Genomic DNA, 21,503 nt, shown 5'->3' on the forward strand with positions numbered 1-21,503 from the left:
AGCTTTTGCTAAAATAAAATTGTAAATTCTTTTAAAATTTAATATGATTGATTGGCTTAACAATAAATGCTTCTTTAGAATCTTTTATAGTTAAACATAAGTATTTGTTGTGCAATTGTTTTTTATGATGAGTAATAAATAAATATTACATTTAAATACGAATGCGATCATCAGTGAGTCGTCTTAAATTTTGCATATATATTGAACACCTTTTTTAATGTTTGACTAATCAAACATTAACTCGATTTAACACCAATAAAAGGCTTACAATTTATTTGTTAGAGTATTTCAAGTTGACCTAATTATATTCCAGGAGATGCATTCTGCAGCAGCGGCAACTGAGCAATTTGTAAAATGAGCGTATTGCAGATTGTGAAATCGCAGGGCGCTGCTAGGGGAGATGCTGGTAAAGTAAAGGCTTGTGGTTATGGGCTTGTACTTGGCACCAGCTCATTTCATTATCATCTTCATTAGGCAAGAGCCAGGGAAGGAGATGCAGCCGGGGCGGCGAGATAAGCTGAGGCGGATTCTCCATTACATCTCAGAAAAGCGCCGCGGCGTCGTCGGCGTCTTATGGCGCAGTAAAGAATTATATTCCATCGACGCCGCCGTCTCTGCTGCGCCGCCGCGTACAGTGAGCACCCGGAATCGGTTCTACAAAATTCTCCAATCTTTATTTATTAAAATTGGAAATTAATTGTTATAGAAATAATGTGTTTACTGTGTAAAATTGGCGAAAATAAACTAACAAAATTCAGATGTTAAATAACATACGTCAATAAAATGTAAATGCAAGTAAAACAAGAAAGGGAGCAAGCTTTGACCTCATAATGTATATAAATATATATATTCTTGATCAGCAGCACTATGAATGTCGATCTAGCCAAAGGATATATAAACTTTGGCTTGCCAAAAAGTATGCTTCCAACACACTGTTAGGTCTTAAATTTAGATAATTTTTCAATGTTATGGAGACATTTTTATCAGGCAATTTAAAATGGATAAATCTTAATATTAAATAATATTAAATGTATTGAGATATTACTGTATTTCTGTTTCAGTTTTAGAATAACTTTTTGCTGCTGTTGTTGCGCGGAAATTTAGCTGTATTTTTTTTTGTTACTCAGCGTTGCCCATTTGACCGCAGCGCAAGAGTGTGAAAGAGATGGGCGTTGAGCAGGACGAAGAGTGTGCGAGCTGGGCGGCAACTTAATCATGTGACTTTTTCCCCTGCCTTCACAGAAACACTTTTTGTCGTATCCCAAATGTACTTCTAACTTGGATTTTTTTATGCGAGAATTTTGGTTATTAAGCAAAGTTCAGAACAATGCAGTTTTTCTGATTTGTTACTGCCGCCATTAGTTTAAGTCGCATTTTATGGGAAAGGGGGATTTTTGTTAGAATGCCTTCTGGGGTTAAGGTTTGGCGGGGACAAGGGTTGCGGCTCAGTTATGGTGTGGTTCGTCAAATGGAAATTGAGCTGGGAATTACCTTAACGGAGAGGAACGAATCTATTGAAAGACTCTGCTTATTACCGATGAATTCTGGGAACCCAGTATTTTTGCTATGGAAACAACTAAAACGAGCTCTACTCTAAATGGCCTGATTATTCCGAGCTTGCGCTAATGTTAATGGAAGGAAATTTTAGGTTTTTGCATTGTTAACATATTACTTATTGATTGATGCAAGAATTCTCATAAATTACTTATCGTTAATTTTATGCTTAGTGATTTTTTATTAAGTTTGTTCGGCTTTTTTTTTATGTTTTAAATTTTTTCAGGATATTCTAGATTATTTGAATTGGCTGTAGAAGATCAAGGAGAATCTTATGCCACATCAACTTAAACTCCAACTTAACTACAATTACCCAAATTTCAATTAAACTTTATTCTAACAAACAATTTATAGTAAATGATTTCAAAATGATGTTTATACCTAACTGCAAACAGAATTTCCTCCTCACGAGTTCGAACATGAATATTGGTTTATTGACTCACAATTTGCAACTAATGCAGGGGTCATGGCATAACCATTGAAACCCAATTTTGCACTAATGATGTTTAATTAATTGCACAAATAGGTTCAGTTCAGTAACGTTACTTCCATACAAATTGTCCTGCCTTGTTTATTGTTAGACGGTACAGTTGACAGTTGAGAAGACAGCGTCTGGTTCCCATGGAGCAGGAAAAGCACTGCAGCCAATGACTGATGGAACCATAAACGTTGCCATTAGCTACCCCTGTCTGGAGCTTATTGAATGAAATACTAAACTGTAAGAGTGCTCGACGACCGACGACTGGCCTTGGGCACAAGATTGGCCAAGTTTATGCTAAAAGCAGAATATGCAATAAAACCGAGGCAGAAATCAAGTTGACAAAAAGGTCGTACCGACTGTTTCTTTGGCTTATTATGAATGCATATTTCAGGCTTAATCCCAAAGTGGCAAAACGAGAATGTTGCAGGGAACGACGAAACGGCTTTTGGGCAGCCGGTATCCAATGTGGCAACATTCACATCAAGTATCTTGTATCTCGGATCGCTCTGGTTTCGTTTCGTTTCGTTTCGTTTCGATTCTTGTTCCCTGGCTTTTGGCCCGGTCAACTGGTTTGAGGGTAGCTTCTTCTTTAAATCAAGTTCATCATTGTTCATTATTGTCGCCACGGCTCTTGCAAGTGTTTAATTTTATGCCGCCTGCTGCTGTTGCTGCTGCTGCTGCTGTTTCTGCCTCGAAGGTCAACAAGTGCCAAGGAGGAATTGGCCTGGCCAAAAACTGGAACTTTTTCGATTTCATATGCCTACGCCTTCGATGGAAATTTTAATAAGCAGCCGAAGGTCAACAACAGGAGATTTTTAGCCCAGGCCAAGCTAAAGCAGCGCCTGCGGTTTGGTCAGCAGTTTTGCCTTTCATTTTCTGTCTTCTTGAAACCAAGAGCCGCCACATCAAAAGCCCGAGAAACTTCCACTAGGAATTCTAATCGGAAAAGTTTACTCGTCCAGTGCAGCTGGGCCTGGGAAAACCGTTTGGTCAAGAGCCAGCAATTTCCACAAGGCTGCCGTCGAAAGCCTCCATTTGTTACAACCGCACACGATGACAGTTGCATGTCGCATTGAGTTTCCATTTTTCCCTCCGCAAGTGCACGCGAAAAGCACCTGAGAGAGCCACCTGTAGATAGATAAACCTTCGGGGGTGGACAGGTGGGCGTGGCACGCCCGGAGTTGACACACAAATTAGTGGCTTCTCAGCGGGCTGGCACTTCAAGTTCAAGACAGAAAAAAAATGGATAATTTGCATCTGTTAACCAGGCGAAAGGAACAGTGAAAACAGTGAAAAAAATAATGGAAACATAGTACGTTTAAAGTACTTCCCTTTAAGTTTAAAAAAGTATTTATATTTTAAAATGTAGTTTCACTAAACCCTCCCCTCAAATAAATTATCTCTTCTTCAAGCTCCTACAATGCAATTGCATTTTCAAGTGCATATACAAATTACCAATGCAAACAGACAATAGACAACAGCAAACAGCTCTAGAGGCTCTCGACTTGGCATATTGAGTCACCAGCATGGCTATCATAGCCAGTGGACACATTTGTGCGGCTACAGATAATCCAGATACAGACACAGATAGAAATGCCCAATCACATGCAGATGTGTATCTCGTTGTTGGCCGCGCTCGAATTACAAAAAAAATCGTGCAAATTGTATTTGCTCTTTTGGGCACAAATACTTAATCACTAGTCTGTCATTTTCCACATACATATGCCCTACTCACAGAACGTGTTTAGCCATGATGGACAAAGGCAAGGGATTTTTCACACTCTGCCGTTTGCATAATTGATTTGAACAGATTCGAACAGATTGGAGGTCGGCTTTAGTGGTCGACTCGCTGTTTTTGCGGCAAGTGTATCTCTCAAGAACTTTAATGAGATGTCGGGCGGATCGATTAGGTTAATTCTGGGGTAAACAAAATTACCATAAAATCGGTATAATTACGTGAAATCAAACACTGACATTAGTCATGTTGTGAACTTTAGTTTTGAGTGTATCAGAAGTTGGGTAGTTGCCAACAAATAATTGGTAACAATTGATTTTCCACAAAAATATTTTAAAATGTTGTTCAGACTTAAACAATACTTATTTTTTTGAGTCACTTAAGTTCATGATTTTATAAATACCAATAAAACCGAAGATTATTTACTCTAGAATAAGGGGAAAAAAATAAGTAAATTCGTAAATATTACAATCTCCCCAAGTAAAATAGTAATCAGAATTATTAGATTTGATTTCCGTGTTTCAGGTCAATATAAATATTTTTTCATTTTGCGGCATTTTTGGGCAAGCATCTGACAAATGTATAAGGCTCTGCGTATAAATAGAATAATTAATATTTTAGTAAAATTAAATATTTTAATGCACTTTTTGATTTTATTTATCACTTGATATTTTTAGTCTTACAAAAAACGTAGTATTAAATGCCTATTTGAGGTAATTTTTGCAAGCGCATTTAAATGAATTGATGCAAATGCAAAGAATAAACAAATGATTGACATAAATTACAGAAAATGTCTGCCACAGCTAACCATGAAGATCATTTATCGTTTGCTTCTGCAGGAGAAAAGACTTGCTTTTTGTAGTTGCTGCAATTGAAATCATAAATTCTAGCAGCTTAATGACCAGAGTCAAAGCGGAGTCAAGCCAAGTGGAAAATTGACTAAGAGGGGTACGAGTCGAGGCTTTGTTTGCTTTGTTCGGTTTGGTTTGGTTTTGTAATTATATTTTGAACTTTGCCGCCAAGCTGCAAAACGTGCCTAATTGATATTCTTAATAGCCATGCACAAAGATAGATGGAGACTCGCGACGGCGACTGAGCAATTCACACTTCATTTGAAAATTTGCATACATAAATGCCAATACAGATTGCATGTAATGGCAGAGCGAGCCAAAGATTTAAGATAAACCAACTTCAAATCAATGGCCACTAAGCTTTTAATTGCATCTTTTACTCGGAGAAGGAATAAAAAAGCAGTATTAGAGTAATATAATATATATATTTTTAACTAGCATTCGTATAGACGATAGAATCTTTAAGACACCTCTTTAAAAGAAAAAAAATTATTTATGTGATTAGGGCTTGGGGTAGATAAAAAAAATTGTCCATGTTTGTCAGTCATAGAAAAATATATAAAAAACATTAATCATCTTCCAGCTCTAATAACTAGCTCATGTAAAATATATTTTTTATTAAGTCTAAATATTTTGGCAGGGAATTTACACAAAAATCGAAAGCAACACGATAAATTACAAAAACGTATGCTGTATTTTTTTTGGTGCACTTGGGCCAACATGGACAACTCTCACGTTCCCAATATCGAGTCCAATGCTAGGGCTTCGCCGGTGCACTGGCCCGTTAAATGGGTCGAAGACAAAGCTGCGGTTGTTGCTGTTGCTGCTGCTGCTGGTGGTGGTGGTGGTCGCAAACGCCCCGCAGAAGAAGACCAAACAAACCCAAGAGCAGAAGCTGGCCAACACGTTGACAATGACAACAATTGTAAGCGACAGAGCAAACATCCATTCAAGCAGCCCAACCAGCAGCCATCCATCTGGCCATCAGACATTGCCGCAATTTTAAATGACCAAATTCGTCTTGTGGTTTGTACTTGAGAGCCCCAAAACGGGTAAACGAAATGCTATATCAAATCGGCCAAGAAAAAATCAGCCACAAAGAGAGAACAACTCGGACCAGCTGTCAAATCGAGCAAACTGAAAACGAAACCAAGTCTTGTGCGTTTTTTTTTTTTTATTCTGTTGTGCAGCCGTTGAATTTTAAAATATGTAGCCGTGAAATCGACGTGCCCCAGCTCAAAATTAATGCAATAAATGAAATGTATAAACGGATAAAATGATTGAATTGATGGACCAATGGAGATGCAAAAGAAGATGAGATACGAAGACATGGAGAGAAAATTTCAGCAGTAATGCGTTTACTTTTGATGTGCCTTGACTAAATGATAACATAAACAACATAACGTTAAGATTTCGACAAGTTCGTGCTGTATAATCAGCTGTCGAATGGGATAAAGTGAATTGTGGAATATATCAAAATTAAAAAAGACGTAAAAAAACCAAAAAAATATATCTTTTTATTTTTTTATAGAAAAAGGTAAGAATATGAAATAATCTTTGTTTAATAGGACAAATTTTCACTTGATCCTTTCGCTCCTATCAACTTTTATAATCTACTAATTAGATTTTAAATAAAGTTCTATGAATTCGCTACTTGAATCATCTTTGAATCATCTTTTCATTGGCTGATCTATCTCTGTAATTAGTCCAGCATACAAATTTGTCCCGGTGTTTTTATATTATAGCTGAAAGATTAGAAAGAGCTGACAAGTTGTTAGGCTGATCATTAGGCTCAAGGTCAGTTTGAAGATTAAATCAATGACCAGTAGTCTTTAAGTACTTATGGTTGTTTTCGAAATCTATCATATTACAGACACGTGTATTTCAATCTTAAAAGAATCGTTCCGCGTTCTTGTACAAACATAAAAACCAAAAGTTTCCACACACATTTTGATTTACAACCCCAATTGCCACAGTTTCAAAACAAGCCACCGTTTTGCGCAGCCTCAAGAGAACTGAACCGACACCCGACCACGCCATATAGCATATAACGCATAGCAGATCACAGATCACAGATCGCAGATCGCAGAAAAGAACTTAACCAAAAAGAGCTGAGTAAAACATCGCCATCCTCAACTTGTGGGCCATTTATGGATCTGGCAATGCCACAAGACCGACAAAACATGAGAAGAATTCTTGGGCTCGCATTATTTATTTATTTCGTGTATCGCTTAACTGCCGAAATAAACACGATCAAGGCTAACTGCGACAACGGCGATGACAACACAGGCTGGAAAACACATTTCGGCACCAGTAATTTCAGCTTCTTTTGGCCGAAACCGCCAGAACAAGTGCAGATACGTCGGTTCTCTCAGCGACGGTAAAGTATAGGTGTTTATTTATGCAAATTTCCCGCTCCGCTGCCAAATGAAGAACATGTGGCAATGGCGCTGCTCTGATGTTAATGATGTTGGCAAATGCCGAGAAGAGTGGCAATGCAAATTCTGGTTTTCTCGCTTTCGAGTGACAAGTTTTTCGAAGTCAATTGGCTGCGTATACGCAGTGTTGTTTCTCAGACTGCGGTTGGGGGTTGGCTTAAATCCATTTTACGGGCCTCTTAAATAACACTGGCCAACAAAAAAAAAACGCTAATTGTTGTAAAAGTTTTATCTGTAGATTACCAGTTTGAAAATTGGAAAAACAAATTGTGTTTTAATATTATTTATTCGAATTTGTTAACGCTCAGCTAAAATGTGTCTTTGTCATCATTTATTCGAGTTTTTTCAAAGCTTACTAACAACTATAGTTCTGAAGTTAAGCTGTAATGTGTCTTTAAAATTTCAATTTCAATGCAAGAGTAGAAAAATGAACTATATGGTAATATTTTACTGATGTTTTCCAGCAGCAAATGTGTTAATTTTTTTGGCGGAAACTTCAGGTTGCCTGCTGCCGACACTGGCTGCCCCAGTCACGTCATGTGAAATAATTGCAATTTGCGTTCTGCAGTCAGCGAAGCAACAACTACAGCCACTCATCGCGATGGTGATGAGGGTAGTGGTGGTGGTGGTGCTGCTGCTGCTAGTGGTGCTGGTGGTGCTGCTGCGGATGATGAGCTGCTGGGCTATGGGGCGTATACAGAATGTAGAATTTGTTTCGGCTCTGCCCGATGATCTCACATGCAGTCATTGCATGAAAGAGACCAAAGCGAACGATTTGTCTCTCTCGCGAATACACATATTTGTGGGTTCAGAGAGCGGGAGAAGTAGCCTTTGTCACTTGGAGCTTTACAAGCCATTACATAACGACGTAATGAAGCGTCAATCTGCGTCGCAGGTCCAGAAGCAGAAAACAGAAAACGGAAAACAGAAAACAGAGAGAACCAACCAATACAGTCGAGCAGCGTTGTGTGAACATTTCATGGTCACCCACACCAACAAGTGCCCATCCGCAGAGGAGTGTGTGTGTGTGTGTGTGTGTGTGAAGTAAATATTCGCATTGTAGCCAAAGAGCAGAAAATACAAAAAGGCACGAACCCAGGCAAACATTTTTCCAGTGCACTGTGAACAGTTCTCGCACAGTGGAAACTTTTTCCATGGCATTAAATACGTCCCAAACAGCGGGCAATGGGTGAAACCCCACACAAGAGAGAGATAATTTGCTGGCTAATAATGCAATTGGCTTTTAGCTTCCCATTTTCCTCGCTCTATATTTTAGCCTTGGCTTCAGGGGTTTGCCAGCCACTTTTTGTTGAGTTTCTGTTTCAAATTTGACTTATTTTCACTCGTTTTTGGACATTTGGCCATTTCATGTTAAACCCTTTTTAAAATGAACCTTTAAGCTGCTCACAGCGGGTATAAATGACCGATGTCATTTTAAAAAATATAACTTATAAAAAATATAAGAAAATCTTATAACAGAATCTTATAATAGAATCTGTTTTTGTTTAAATTAAATCAACTGAAAATTTGAATTTATATGTGATTATTAAACATATAAATGTAGGTAACAGCACATTTACGTCTACCATATTTAATTTTAATTTAGAAAAGTCCTAACAGCAGAATGCGCAAATTTAAAAATTGTTAAAAAAAACTGTTACTATTTAAAAGTCAAATAATACAAGTCTCTCAGCAATAAATACAAAAGATCAGTAAAAGGCTTAAGCAAATTCCAATAAAAATATGATATTCTATTATATTTTTATTTTAAAAGTTTAACAAAAATAGGTTATCAGTCGCTGCTTACATAGCTAACATTTGTGTACAAACCTTTTCATAAATTGATTTCCTTAAAACTATTAATATTATGCAAAAAGTTCCTTATAAACGTATCAAACAAAAAAAGGTTCGCCAAAAAAAACTAAGAGATGCCACTGCCAAAAGACAAACAGAAAATTATTTATCTCGTCATGAGCAGAAAATGTTTCGTTGAATTTCTTTGTCGCTCCTTCTGAGCTCGTGGTTCCGTGATTCCGTTGAATTGCTTTTGCAGCGACAGATGCATTTAGTTGGAATCCAAACAAATCGCACCGTGCCACGATGCGTATGAGTAATGTGAAACCTATGCTGGTATACATTTCTTTAGAACATTTTGACTGAAATCCATCACAAGCTGAGTCATCCAACAGGGTGGGCGCAGCTTCCAATTACCAACTGAAAAACAAAACACTCTTGCACTAGTCACGGTGTACTTGTATTTTTTTTCTAGGGCTGGGCTTGGCAACGTATACGTAATATTCAGTACAGTGCAGTTCGTGAGAAGTATTTTAAAATAGTTTAAAATGCAACCTGCGCTGTTGTTGCATTTTATAAATTATAATTACAGATGTTCAGCCCTTGGTTGCTGTTGCCGTTGCCCCTGCCGTCGATGGCTTGATTTATTTAGCTTTTTTATTAGTGCACCGCCGTGTTAGACCCGTTTCTGGCCGGCAGCAATTGCAGCCTTGAACTTGATATTAGATACGAGCCGCGCGTGAGTGAGATTGTGAGAGAAATATTTGTCGACTTCCCACAACCGGTTTTCGCATCGATTCGACGACCAAGGGCAATGGAATCTCTGGCACATCATTTTCATCCCGCCCAGTCATCAAAATTTAATTTAAAGATACTTTTGCCAGTCTATATGGCCCGACTTATCTTTTCGGGTTTGCCTTTCTCCACCTTTTTCGGGGTTCGGGGTTCGGGGGTCGGGGTTCGGGTTTGACTCATATCAGCAAAAGAACGCCAAATATTTGCCAGTTATGTGCGTTTAGCCAAAGCAAACATTCCACCACCTAATCCCCACCCAATCGTCCTGTTTTTGTGCAAATATGTAAATCAATGTAGGTCGCCCCTAATGGCAAGGGCCCGAAGGGAAGGGCGAAAGGCAGTCTCTGTCAAGTGGTTGGCGGGCTACATGAATTGTGTGACAACCAAGGAAACAGCCCACCTTCACACCACCCCCTCCGCCCATATGGGATGGCCTCTGGGGAGCGGCGTCATAGGGAAAATAATTTTACGGCTACGCATCGCCATGTCAACGTAAAGTTTAAGTGAAATAATTGCACATTAAAATGCATTAAACAGACAGGCGCAGCCAAGTAGATGTGAAAATATGGAATATATTTTTAGCCAACGTAATGTTATGTGTGGGTACTCTGCGACGGGTTGTTTTAAAATTAATCAGTAACTAACTTAAAGCCTTAGCTTAAAGTTAACAATTTTTTACCAAATAAGCTGATGGTTACGATTTCATATTATTAATATTATTATTATTTCAATAAAATAAAGTTGCATTTTTATTGTTTTATTGAATTTATTGGTTAACCTGATTTTCTTAATAAAATGTAACCATTGTTTTAAAGTACATATTTCGTTGATATGCTAAACTTATTTCTTGTTCTTTAATATCAAATGATCTTAAACTTTCAAGTTTCAAGCCAGTATAACAAATAATAGTAAATTGTTTCAGTCCTTCATAGCCATTTCTTATAATAGGGAATGGGCACTGGCAAAATAAAAAATTCTATACGAAATTACTTATATAAATAGCGAGACATATATGAATGATCTATATGTGCATATGGCCACTGAGACGGCCTACAATAAATTTCATCCAAATTACGTTTTCATGCCGTTGGCGTGCAATTTTCATTTAATTGAGGCTTATTGCGGTCTTTCGGGTGGGTGGTTGGTTCCGCCAGCCTGTTGGCTTGGCCCATTCTCCAGCTGATGAACGTGACACTCGGCCTGGTGTCCATCTGCTTGTCCGCCGCACCGGGAACTTGCCTTGTGCGGTCGTTGGCGCAACAGATGCGCCCGCATTTCAAAGAACAATACAAAAATTAATCATTAAAGACTTTGATGACTACGACGACGACGTTGACATCGCGAGCTAGCATAAAGAAGGCGCATATATATATATAAATATATATATATGGCTTGTATCCGTCAGATAGGTACGCTTTTGTTTATTAACTTGAATGCTACTTTACTGTTTGATATATAACATTGAGCGTGCTATAATTAAGCAAAAAAAATCACTCACAGATTGAGAGATGATGACAGAAGAGGGGAAGGGGCTAGGGATGCCACAGATACGGCGCATTGCCACCGTAAAAACCATTCAATGTCACATTTGATGGAAAATGCAACCCACAATGCGTTTCTACCTTAATGTTCACTTAGAACATTATTTTCTCTCGCCCACGTACATTTCCTATTTTTTGTAATTTGATTTCCGCGTTGTGTTTTCATTGTTGAAGCCTTAAAGTAGGTTGAGTGAACCTTAAAGGTGATTTTTTTTTCCAAACCTCTGTCTAGTGGACTCTGAATGTACGACTGATTCACCTTTTTTTTCAAATAAAAATTTCCAAAAATATTTCTAAGATTGTGACACACATTTGTTTGGGTGGAAAATGTTTTTCTATATATTCTCAGCAGCAGCGACGCGCACATGTAGGGATTCAAAATAAACAAATTCCATGACAATGACCTTCAATGCCAAGCAGATAAATAGAGCTCAAAGTAAGTGAGCAAACATTTTGAGTAGCCCGCCAAAACAGAGAGAAATTGGGAGAGAGTGAGAGAAAGTGTGGAGAAACTAGAACAAAATAAATAAATACATAAAAGTGTAAACAAATATATGCCTAGAATATTTCGTCTGAACGATAATGAAATAATAACAAGTTCACTGCACGGAAGCATGAAGGCAGGCGGGTTTAAGGGAAGATGCTCACCCGGAGACAGCGTCACAAATTGAAATAGAAATAGCAGAAGAAATGGAAACAAAATAAATATATTTAAATACTACAGTAGGCACGACAACAATTTCCATACGTCACAAAAGTTCAATTAAACAGTTTTGTAGGAGATTGGGGCTAGTGTCAAAATAAGGTGGGACTATTATAATTATATACAGCAAACATACAAAGTGAAATGCAATTTATTAATACGGCCAAATGAGCATAAGAGCCTACGTTTTTATTTAAAACTGAAAACAGAGTCACAAATGTTTTGAAATTAACACAACATCGTTTGTATGTGAATTGTAAGAGTAATGTAAGAAATTAATTTCGAAAACATATAGATACAAACAGTTTCATACTTGAATTTTTTGTTGCTTTAGAAAGTTGTTAGGAAAGTAAGCAGTTCTGTGAACAAAATCATAAAATTGTAACCTTAAATGTTAGTAATGCCCTAAAAGATATCCAATTGTATAGTACAAGCCAGCTATCCGATGGAAAAACATTTCCCACAGAAATGTGCCCTGTTCAATTTGTTAAACCCTTGCACCAACTCGCTTGCTGCACATACAAGCTTTAAATTAATTTATTGTACTCAAATTTCGTTTTCGGTCTTTTACTTGGGCCATTCCCGAAACCTGCTGCCCCCCGCGAGCAACGCAGCAGAATTGTTGAAAAAGTGTGAGCTGCCAGCTCGCTTCGGAACTTGAGATACATTTTATGGGCCTCATCGTTAAAGTAATCAGCAGTAACAACAAGAATCATCAGGCACGGCATCGCAAGGCATTTAACCAAACCAAAACATACATATACGCCTATATAAAAGGCCAGCGCAGCGAGCGAAATAAATTTAAAAGACTTTTAACCAAATTCAAGGTCAACTTCGTTTCAATAAATTGCAAACGGAATGGTAAAGCCAGATCTGTGGGCAGATCGGAGTCGACCAGATGACAGGGGACGGGACTAAAGGAGATCTGCGACTTTTGACTGCATGACGCAAATGAGGCAAAAACAAAAAAGTCGTCAGCGACTTACCTGTAACTGAAACTCTGCCCCCTTCCCCTTCCCTCTGAAACATCCAGCATCCCCTTTTCCAGCAACGATTTTTCAAGCGAATTTTTGGAGTGTTAATAAAGACTGTCGAAAATTTAAAGAATGGCTTTGATAAAGCAGAAAAGCAACAACGTTAATAAAGCAAAGAAGAACAACTGGTATAATAAATGTTTCGGGTCGACGATATATAACATAAAATAAGGATTGTAATTGTATTCACACAGCTTATTTATGTTATTTTTAATCTTGTCATTACCAAGTGCCAATTAGAAAAGACAAAAAGTTAAAGCTAATTATGAAAATCAAAAAGAAATTTAAGCAAGGACAAGCTCATAAAAATCAATTTTTGAAAGACAAAAACTTAGAAACTTTCCATTTTACTGAGAACGGTATTTGAAATACTTTGATTATACTCTTTTAAGCCGCAACGAAACCAAATGCAGTTTAGGTTAAATGCACCTCTTAATTTCACCCTTAAAAACAAACCGCAAATATTTCCAGCATTTATTTAGCTCTGCGCTTAATTTGTTTATTTTACCTGTTAACCAATTTATTTCTGATAAATTGTTTATATGTCGTTGGCACACACAAGTCTGGGTCTGGTATCCGATTCTGCTGCGGCTTTTGTTTACACATTTTAAATGAGCTTCATGTATTTTAAGTTCAATCAACTTTGCACCGCAGACAAAAAAAAACCAAAAACAGCAACCACAACAATTGATTAATTAATGAATTATTTATTGAACATGCAGCAATCAAAGATGTGCTTTTTACATTCTACATTTAGCATTAGTCAAGCACTAATCGGGAAATTAATTATTATTAAGCTGTATTGTCAGTTTATTTTAGTAAAACAGATCTTAGAAGTTGCAGTTCGGCATTTAAGGGTACTGACAAAAATTTTAGTGCATTAAGAACTGAAAACTTTTTATTTTCAAATTAACCGCATTATGACAATTTGCCGTTATTGGTATTTTTAGTTCATCTTACCTCTTTATTATACGCTGAAGTCGGTCGAAATTAGGGTCAGGAAACTCAAGTATTTGCTTTTGAATATGCAAAGAAAAATAATCAGTATCAAACTACTCGAACTTGCTGTTTCATTTAAAATATATAACTATTTAATTAAAGGTTCACAAGAAGATTTAATTGGATTTTTTTATCATATTATATTGCACTACTATATGTTCTCCAACTGAAAAAAAGGAATGGCAACGTACAGTTACAACATTTAATATATTTAAACACACAAGTTGAAACAAAATTGATTTTTTTTTAACCCAAAAAAAATATTTTTTTAGATTTAATTAACTTTAAAAGGCCGGTCAGAAGTCGTTTCTCTTAAATTATGTTTTCTGTTGAACTTAAAATTGTCAGTCAGAAATCGTTACTTTAAAATTCTATTTGCTGTCGAGATTGTAGCCAATAGCTATTTTGCTTATATTTTGATAAACATATATTTTCTCTTCTTTAGGAAATATAAACATTTACTTTTCGCACACTTGTTAGAATTCAAACCAGATGCAGCCAGCGAATAAAGATAGAATAGCAAGAGAGGCGAGCGAGAAAAGCTGGATGGTTTATCGCTGCAGCTTGAGCAGCTTGAGCAGCTCCTCCACAGTGCACTCGAATGCCCTTCATGACAACCACCCGGCCAACCGCCCCCTGCAGCACCACCCTCATGCCCTTTGTCATACTTTTCGCTTGAAGTGTGTCAATGGCCTTGAAATTGTTTTGCGACTTAGTTTTTGCTGCATCTACGAGATTAGTGGAATTATTGCACTCGCTTAGATCTTAGAGCGCTCAAGAGGAAATGCCTATAGTTCACATAATTCTTGCTATGCTTTTCAAACTCAGCATAAGGGCATAAAAAATATAATTTATTTCCTGGAATATAGAAATTATAAATAAATATTTTTTTTTATAAATTTATTTAAACTTGGTTACTTCTATATTAAAACTACATATTTATTTCCAAAGCACTTTAAAAAGTTCAATTATTTTTATGTTTATAATTGTGGCAGTTAAGAGATTAAAATTTAAATTTTTTTTTTATTTGAGACAATAAATTTTAGAACCAATCGTTTTATTTTAAGAAAATTTATTACATATATAAGCAGTTTTGTTATGAAACTATTTTTTTTAGTTGCATAACCTTACATGTTTTGATCAGTTAAGAAGGTAAAAAACGTTTTTATTTAAGAAACTTTATGCTCCCTATTTTAATAAAGTATTGAAACCACAAAACTCTTACTTATTTAACATCAGTTTTGAAAGCCTCGAGCAATTCCCCTTTTTTTCCTACAAAGCAGGAAATGCTCTCGACTCGATTCTTTCCGCTATTTCCTCTTCGTCTTCTCAGTGTGGTTTCGCATTGTCAGTTCTCTGGGGCCAAGTGAATTTTTTTATGGTCGCGGGACAGGAAAAGATTGAGACTCAAGGTCAGCTAAAGTAAACCGCATCGTTGTTTCTCGCTTTTTTCTTGCCACTAATTTACAGCTGAGATGATCCGCAGAGCTGTTAGTTAACGATAATAATTTTGTAGATTTTTTACGTCGTGTTATTCTTATGTATAGAAAAGTTGCGTTAAAAACTATTGAATTGGTGGTTAATAAGAGAACACCTGAGCTAGCAAATATTTTGTGACATAAAAGATATAAAAAACAATTTTTTCTTTAGACAAGATTGAAAGCTGATGTTTTGGCGTTTGGGAAGCGGTTACTCGTTTCACATTGTTTTGATGACTTAACTAAACCCTTGATTCCACTGTCTGGTCATAAAAAAATCTTCCAAAGTGCAGCAGAAAAAGCAGCTAAGACAAGAATTTAAAACCGAACAAGTTAATTTGGGAATTAAATTAAATCTTTTAATTGTTTGCAAACCTAAGATTGACACAGTCAATTTTTGTACCACTTGCCCACTTTTATGCCAACGATTATTTGGTGCTCATATTTCTGTAAGTTTGCGTCGTAATTGCATTCCTGTTTTTGTCGACGTATTTCTTAACTGCATGATCGCTGATGGAAAGTGTGGAACACTATTAAAAAGGGTAACAAAAAAACAAAATCAAAATTATGTTTTATAGGACATTATCAAAGCGACTCGATTTGTGTTCTTGCCAGAGTCTTGAGGCAATTAGGCTTGCCATAACTCGTCAAAACAAAACTTGAACTTCAGCCTGTTGGCACCTTGAGCCTGTGTGATATCTGGTAATTGGCAGCATCAATTTTATTACTCATACGCTGCGTTGTCGCTGTGGCTGCTGTGTGCTGAGTGCTGAATGCTGAGTGCTGCGTGCGCTTAGCATTAGGTCTGGGACCGAGAAATACTAATGCTCGCCGTGTGTGACATTGTAAGAAAATGCAGTTGCACTTGGTGCTGCCAACTAAAGATGCGAGTCGCGATGAGTTGACATGAGAGGAAAACGTTTAGCTGACATCAAATGCATTTGTATGTATTTTGCTGCTAAGATTTCCAGTTCACCATGAAGCGGGACGCAGCTGGCTTAGAGTCTCATGGTCGCGTATTTGAACCATTTTTGCCAAGAGCAGGAGCGAGAGAGCTGGCCAAAACCCGTTGAGCAACATTCAGTGGTCGCCGCTTTTGGCCAGACGGATGACGGACGGCCAGTAACCTTGACCCGGTTCTACATCTAGCCTTAGGCCCGGCCCCGCCGCCTTCTAACCTCCATTCGAGCTTGACTACTGGCCTTTTAGATACTCCCTGTTGGCTCAGCTTTTAGGCAGACACAGAACCTAATTAGCATTTCCGCACGTTCGCTTTAGCTGGTTTTGTCAGTGTGGGATTTCCACAAGGAGACTGTTGCTCCTTGGAAAACCTAATTAAAAGTGCTCCTTGAACTCGCCGCCTGAAAGGCTTTAACACGGATTAATGCCTCCGGTTGCCAGCTTCCAGTTAACACTTTAAGTCTTCCGTCAGCAAGTCAAGTTGATGGTGAGGGCAGCAAGAGCCTGCCATCAAGACGCAAAAGTTTTCAATTAGACAATTTTCTCATTTACATTTCAAATGGATTCGTTTCGCCGCTTGCGACCGTTTGGCTCTATCTTAATTGGTTTTTATGGCGGAGTTTTCGTCCAGGAAACGGATCTAGGCGGTACTGTTCTGCCATTCTATCATTCGGTTGGTTTAAAATATTAAAGTTGCCAAGGGCTTATGTAAATTGTCATCGAAACTCGCATTCCCTTCAAGGGAACAACAAAAATTTAATTGAACGTATAAAAGGTATTAAGGGATGAATAAAAATAGTTGTTATCAAAATGGGAACTCTTGTAGCGCTTTACCCTATAACTTTAGCTCAACTATGTATGGGCCGACTTGGCCAACCACCCTTGCTTCAACCAACTGTTGCCGCTTACCTGCAAAATGGTTGTCATGACACTTGACGCTAAACAAATAAAGGTCACCATGGTAATCCCAGCAAGCGACCACAACAAAGGACTTTCAAGTAAATGTTCCATTCACTAACGAAGTGCTTGGCAAAAATGTTGCATCAGGGAATTATTCTGCGAGAGGGACATGTCACCAGGACAATTTACAATCTGGTAACCGTAACACAATCACAAATTAAATATACACACTTAAGCACCTCGTCCTGCAGATCAAAGACAAACGCTACGAGGATGTGATCGAGTGCATAACCAATATCGGTGAGGCGGCCAACACGAGGGCGGGGCTCTCGACCCTGGGACATTGCTACTACCACGCCCAGAAATACGAGGAGGCGGCCACCTGCTACGAGCAGCTCTGCCAGCTGGCCCCCAAGGAAGCCAAGTACAGGTGCGTTGAATAATGCCAAACAACTGTGCATGCTTTTGCGTAAGTTTACAAGAGAACATTTTGTAAATATTTACACTGAGGGAGAAACGTGATCTAAATTCTTCATTAATTACCGATTTGGCTCAAATAACACAGCGGCGAATAATGTCTGGCTAAAAAACGTATTACCTTTGGCTCAAAAGTAATGGAATTGCTGTTTTAAGTCAGCCAAGTTGAAATCGATTTTGTTTTCCCTCCGTCACATTTGTTTAACTAAAGGAATAGTTTAAGGAGTTAAAATATGTTATAAACAGCTTGTGGTTAAATAATTCAACCAGTATAAATTATTCGCATTAAAGTAGTCAACATATATTTTCAATTCATAAATATCGTCAGTTCTAAACCAGCTTATCCCTTTCAGATTCTACTATGCACAGTCTCTGTATCAGGCTGGCATATTCTCTGAAGCCCTGCGGGTGCTTAAGCAAATTGGAGATCAGGAGGATGAGCTCCGGGAGCACTGTCTCCAGCTTCAGAGTGCGATTCTCTACTCCAGCGAGGACTTTGCTGGGGCTCAGAGCTTGCTAAACCAGCGGGCAGGGGGCACTGCGGATACCCTCAATGACGAGGGATGTCTACTGTTCCAGGCGGATCAGCACGAGGCAGCGGTGCAGCGATTCCAGGCGGCCCTTCAAGTGGGTGGCTTTAATCCACTGGTGGCCTACAACGTGGCCCTGGCCCATTTCCAAAGAAAACAGCGAGCCCAAGCTCTGGATTATACCTCGGAGATTGTGGAGAGGGGAATGCGAAACCATCCGGAGCTGGGCATTGGCGCCCAGGTGGATATTCCCGACATCGGTGCCCGGAGTGTGGGAAACCCCATCACCATGGCCATGTCGGGCATTACTCAAGCGCTCAATTTGAAGGCAGCCCTGGAGTTTCAGGACGGCAATGAGGAGGCGGCCAGGGATGCCCTTCTGGACCTGCCGCCTCGAGCTGAAAGCGAACTAGATCCGGTCACGTTGCACAACATGGCCCTTACCGATGTCCAGGGTCCGGTGGCCGGTCTAAGGAAGCTGGCGTTCCTTCTCGAGCTGGGTGCTCCCTCCTGCCCCAAGGAGACGTTCGCCAATATTCTGTTGATCTGCTGCAAGCATGAGCTGTACGAAACTGCTGCCGATATTCTGGCCGAGCACACCGACCTCACCTACAAGTATCTGTCGCAGTATCTCTACGAGCTGCTGGATGCCCTCATAACCGCACAAACCAGTGCCGAGTTGGCCGAGAAGAAGCTGGGCACTCTGGCCTCCAGTCTGGCCGGCAAGTTGCGCAGCCTGGCCGCAAAGGTCCAGGAAGTGAGGGCCACCAATGAGCAGCAGGCACTCAGAGACGCCCTCAAGGACTACGAACAGGCATTGGAACTGTAAGTTTACATTAAATCACGTTAAAATTTTGGTAAATTTTTCTTTTTATCCCGATCGGAAGACTATATCATATAGCAGCCTTAAAATTATCGAAATAATAATTCTAAGGATTTTTAACTTCTTGCTTTTTAAACATGTTCACATTAAAATTAATATTTCATTATTGTTATTCTTCGGTTTGGCGAAGTTGGCTTTCTTTCTTGTTGTAGTATTAAATTTAAATTAAAGTTCTTATGTTAAATGATATTTTTGGGCCAATAGTTTTGTTTGATTTAATTAAATTTTCTTTTATAGTTATTTGCCAGTGGTAATGGCTCGAGCCTGGATTTCCTGGCGCGATGATGACTTCGTGGGAGCCGAAAGGGAATTCCATTCGAGTGCGGAGTTCTGTTCGGAGAACTCCATATGGCGATTGAATGCAGGACATGTGCTCTTCATGCAGGGCGACAAATACAACGAGGCGGCTGCCTTTTATGAACCCATCGTCCGGCAGCACTCAGATGATGTGAGATTAAACCATTCAAGTCATCCGCACAGATATTTCCAATTTGAATGCTCGGTATTTTAAGCCAACAAGGCTATGCTGAATATAACAGCTCAGGTGTTAAAAAAAAAAGATCCAGAAAGTAGACACAGAAAATTTATTTTATTGATTTAGGTATATTTTCACGAACTTAATTAAGTCCATTTAAATGTTATTTAGCTTAAGTCCCGTAGATTGAGGCAATAATGCATAATATTGTCTGGACAATACGCTTTGCATTAACACCGGGTATCTAAGGGTCGGTACACTCGACTGCACCATCTCTGGTAGTTTCCAATTTTAATCTCCAATCTCCATCCCCATCTGAAACAGATCATGTCCGTTTCGGCAGCGGTGCTGGCCAACCTTTGCGTATCCTACATCATGACATTCCAGAACGAGGAAGCCGAGGAGCTGATGCGCAAGGTGGAAAAGGCCGAGGAGCTGAAGGGCAATCTGGGCAAGCAATACCACCACCTGTGCATTGTCAATCTGGTGGTGGGCACTCTGTACTGTGCCAAGTCCAACTACGAATTCGGCCTTTCCCGCATTGCCCATGCCCTGGAGGGCGGGTCGGGGAACCGACTGTATGCCGACACCTGGCTGCACGTGAAGCGATGTATCCTTGGGCTCCTGACCGGCATGGCCAAACAGAACATCATCCTGCCGTATGCCACAGTGCAGGAGGTCCTCAACTTTCTGCGATTCTGCGAGGCCTACGGCCTCTTTACGCCGGCCAACATTTTTGCAGCCACCGAACAGGTGCCAGAGGAACCACTGACTATCGGACTAGAGGCCAGGAAGTTGCGACTTCTAATGATTAGGCTAAGCGAATATGATAATAATTAGGTTAGGCTATTAAGTTTCAAATAAAATATACAAAAAATTTATTTTATCACAAAATTTTATATCAGAAGCTTTGTATGTTGAAGCTGCGATCGTCACGACTTTTTTTTACATCGTTAAGAGGTGTTTCCATTTGATTAACAAACAACCTGATTAATAATTTATAATTCCGTTTTTTAAGGTAACACATTATGTAGTGTATGTAAAGTAAGAAGCCCAGCACTGTTCAAAAATGTATTTACAAAGTGTGATTAGATCTAAACCAAATACAAAATTGCCCCGGGATCAACTAGGCTTGGCTCTGTAACAGCAGGGGATTCTTTGAAGGAGCTCATGACAATGTGAATAGGAAAAATCAGGTGGATAATAAATATAAATAGCAAGTGGAAGAGCAAAAATCTGTTGTCATAAATCACATTAATGGCAGATTTTCATCAGGCGGGTTAGCACAGGCAGGAAGTGGATTGTATGCCAATCTATTGTCAAAGAACCAGGAGAGCACGTGCTAACCGGGGTGAACTGCCTACCCATTTATCCAGTTTTTCCCACCCCAAAAACCGTTCTGCTCGGCGGGCACGTGAGCACTCACGCATTCGATTTGACAACGTGTTTATGTCGCAGCTCAATTCCGCATTGACAGCCTCATCGACAACATCATCAATGGGACAACAAAAAAAAAGCAAAAACAAGATAGATATCTTCGGCAAGCCGAAGCTTATATACCCTTACAGCTACTACAAAAATCTTATATTCTTTACATTGAACATTGAAGCTCAATTGTTCAATCGTTTCTATGGCTGCTTTATATTATGTAATGTAGGTTTGTAATAGAGAAGCTAAAATTTTGTTCATTTAGTTTCTTAATATTCTAATTGTTTCCATTTGAGCTATATGGTAAAGTCGTACAATTTTAATAAAATGTAAATGTAAAGACCTAAAAAAAAATTAAAAAACGGCAAAGATATATTTTTGTTTATGTTTTTTCCACTTGTTACGCTATATATTAACTGCAACAGGAAGACAACTTTTGGAAAAGTT

General features: G+C 38.7%; 1 protein-coding gene across 1 annotated transcript; it reads left to right on the plus strand.

Moving 5' to 3' along the window:
- The first annotated feature begins 123 nt into the window (after positions 1-123).
- LOC128263458 (tetratricopeptide repeat protein 30 homolog) lies at positions 124-20,468 on the plus strand. Its single transcript, XM_052998512.1, has 6 exons — positions 124-785; positions 17,211-17,458; positions 17,515-17,693; positions 18,094-19,095; positions 19,391-19,601; positions 19,953-20,468. The coding sequence occupies exons 2-6, from the start codon at positions 17,366-17,368 to the stop codon at positions 20,466-20,468; spliced, it is 2,001 nt and encodes a 666-aa protein (XP_052854472.1). The 5' UTR covers positions 124-785; positions 17,211-17,365.
- Positions 20,469-21,503: the final 1,035 nt, after the last annotated feature.

Source organism: Drosophila gunungcola, unplaced genomic scaffold (genome assembly GCF_025200985.1).
Source record: "Drosophila gunungcola strain Sukarami unplaced genomic scaffold, Dgunungcola_SK_2 000001F, whole genome shotgun sequence".
Lineage (NCBI taxonomy): Eukaryota > Metazoa > Arthropoda > Insecta > Diptera > Drosophilidae > Drosophila > Drosophila gunungcola.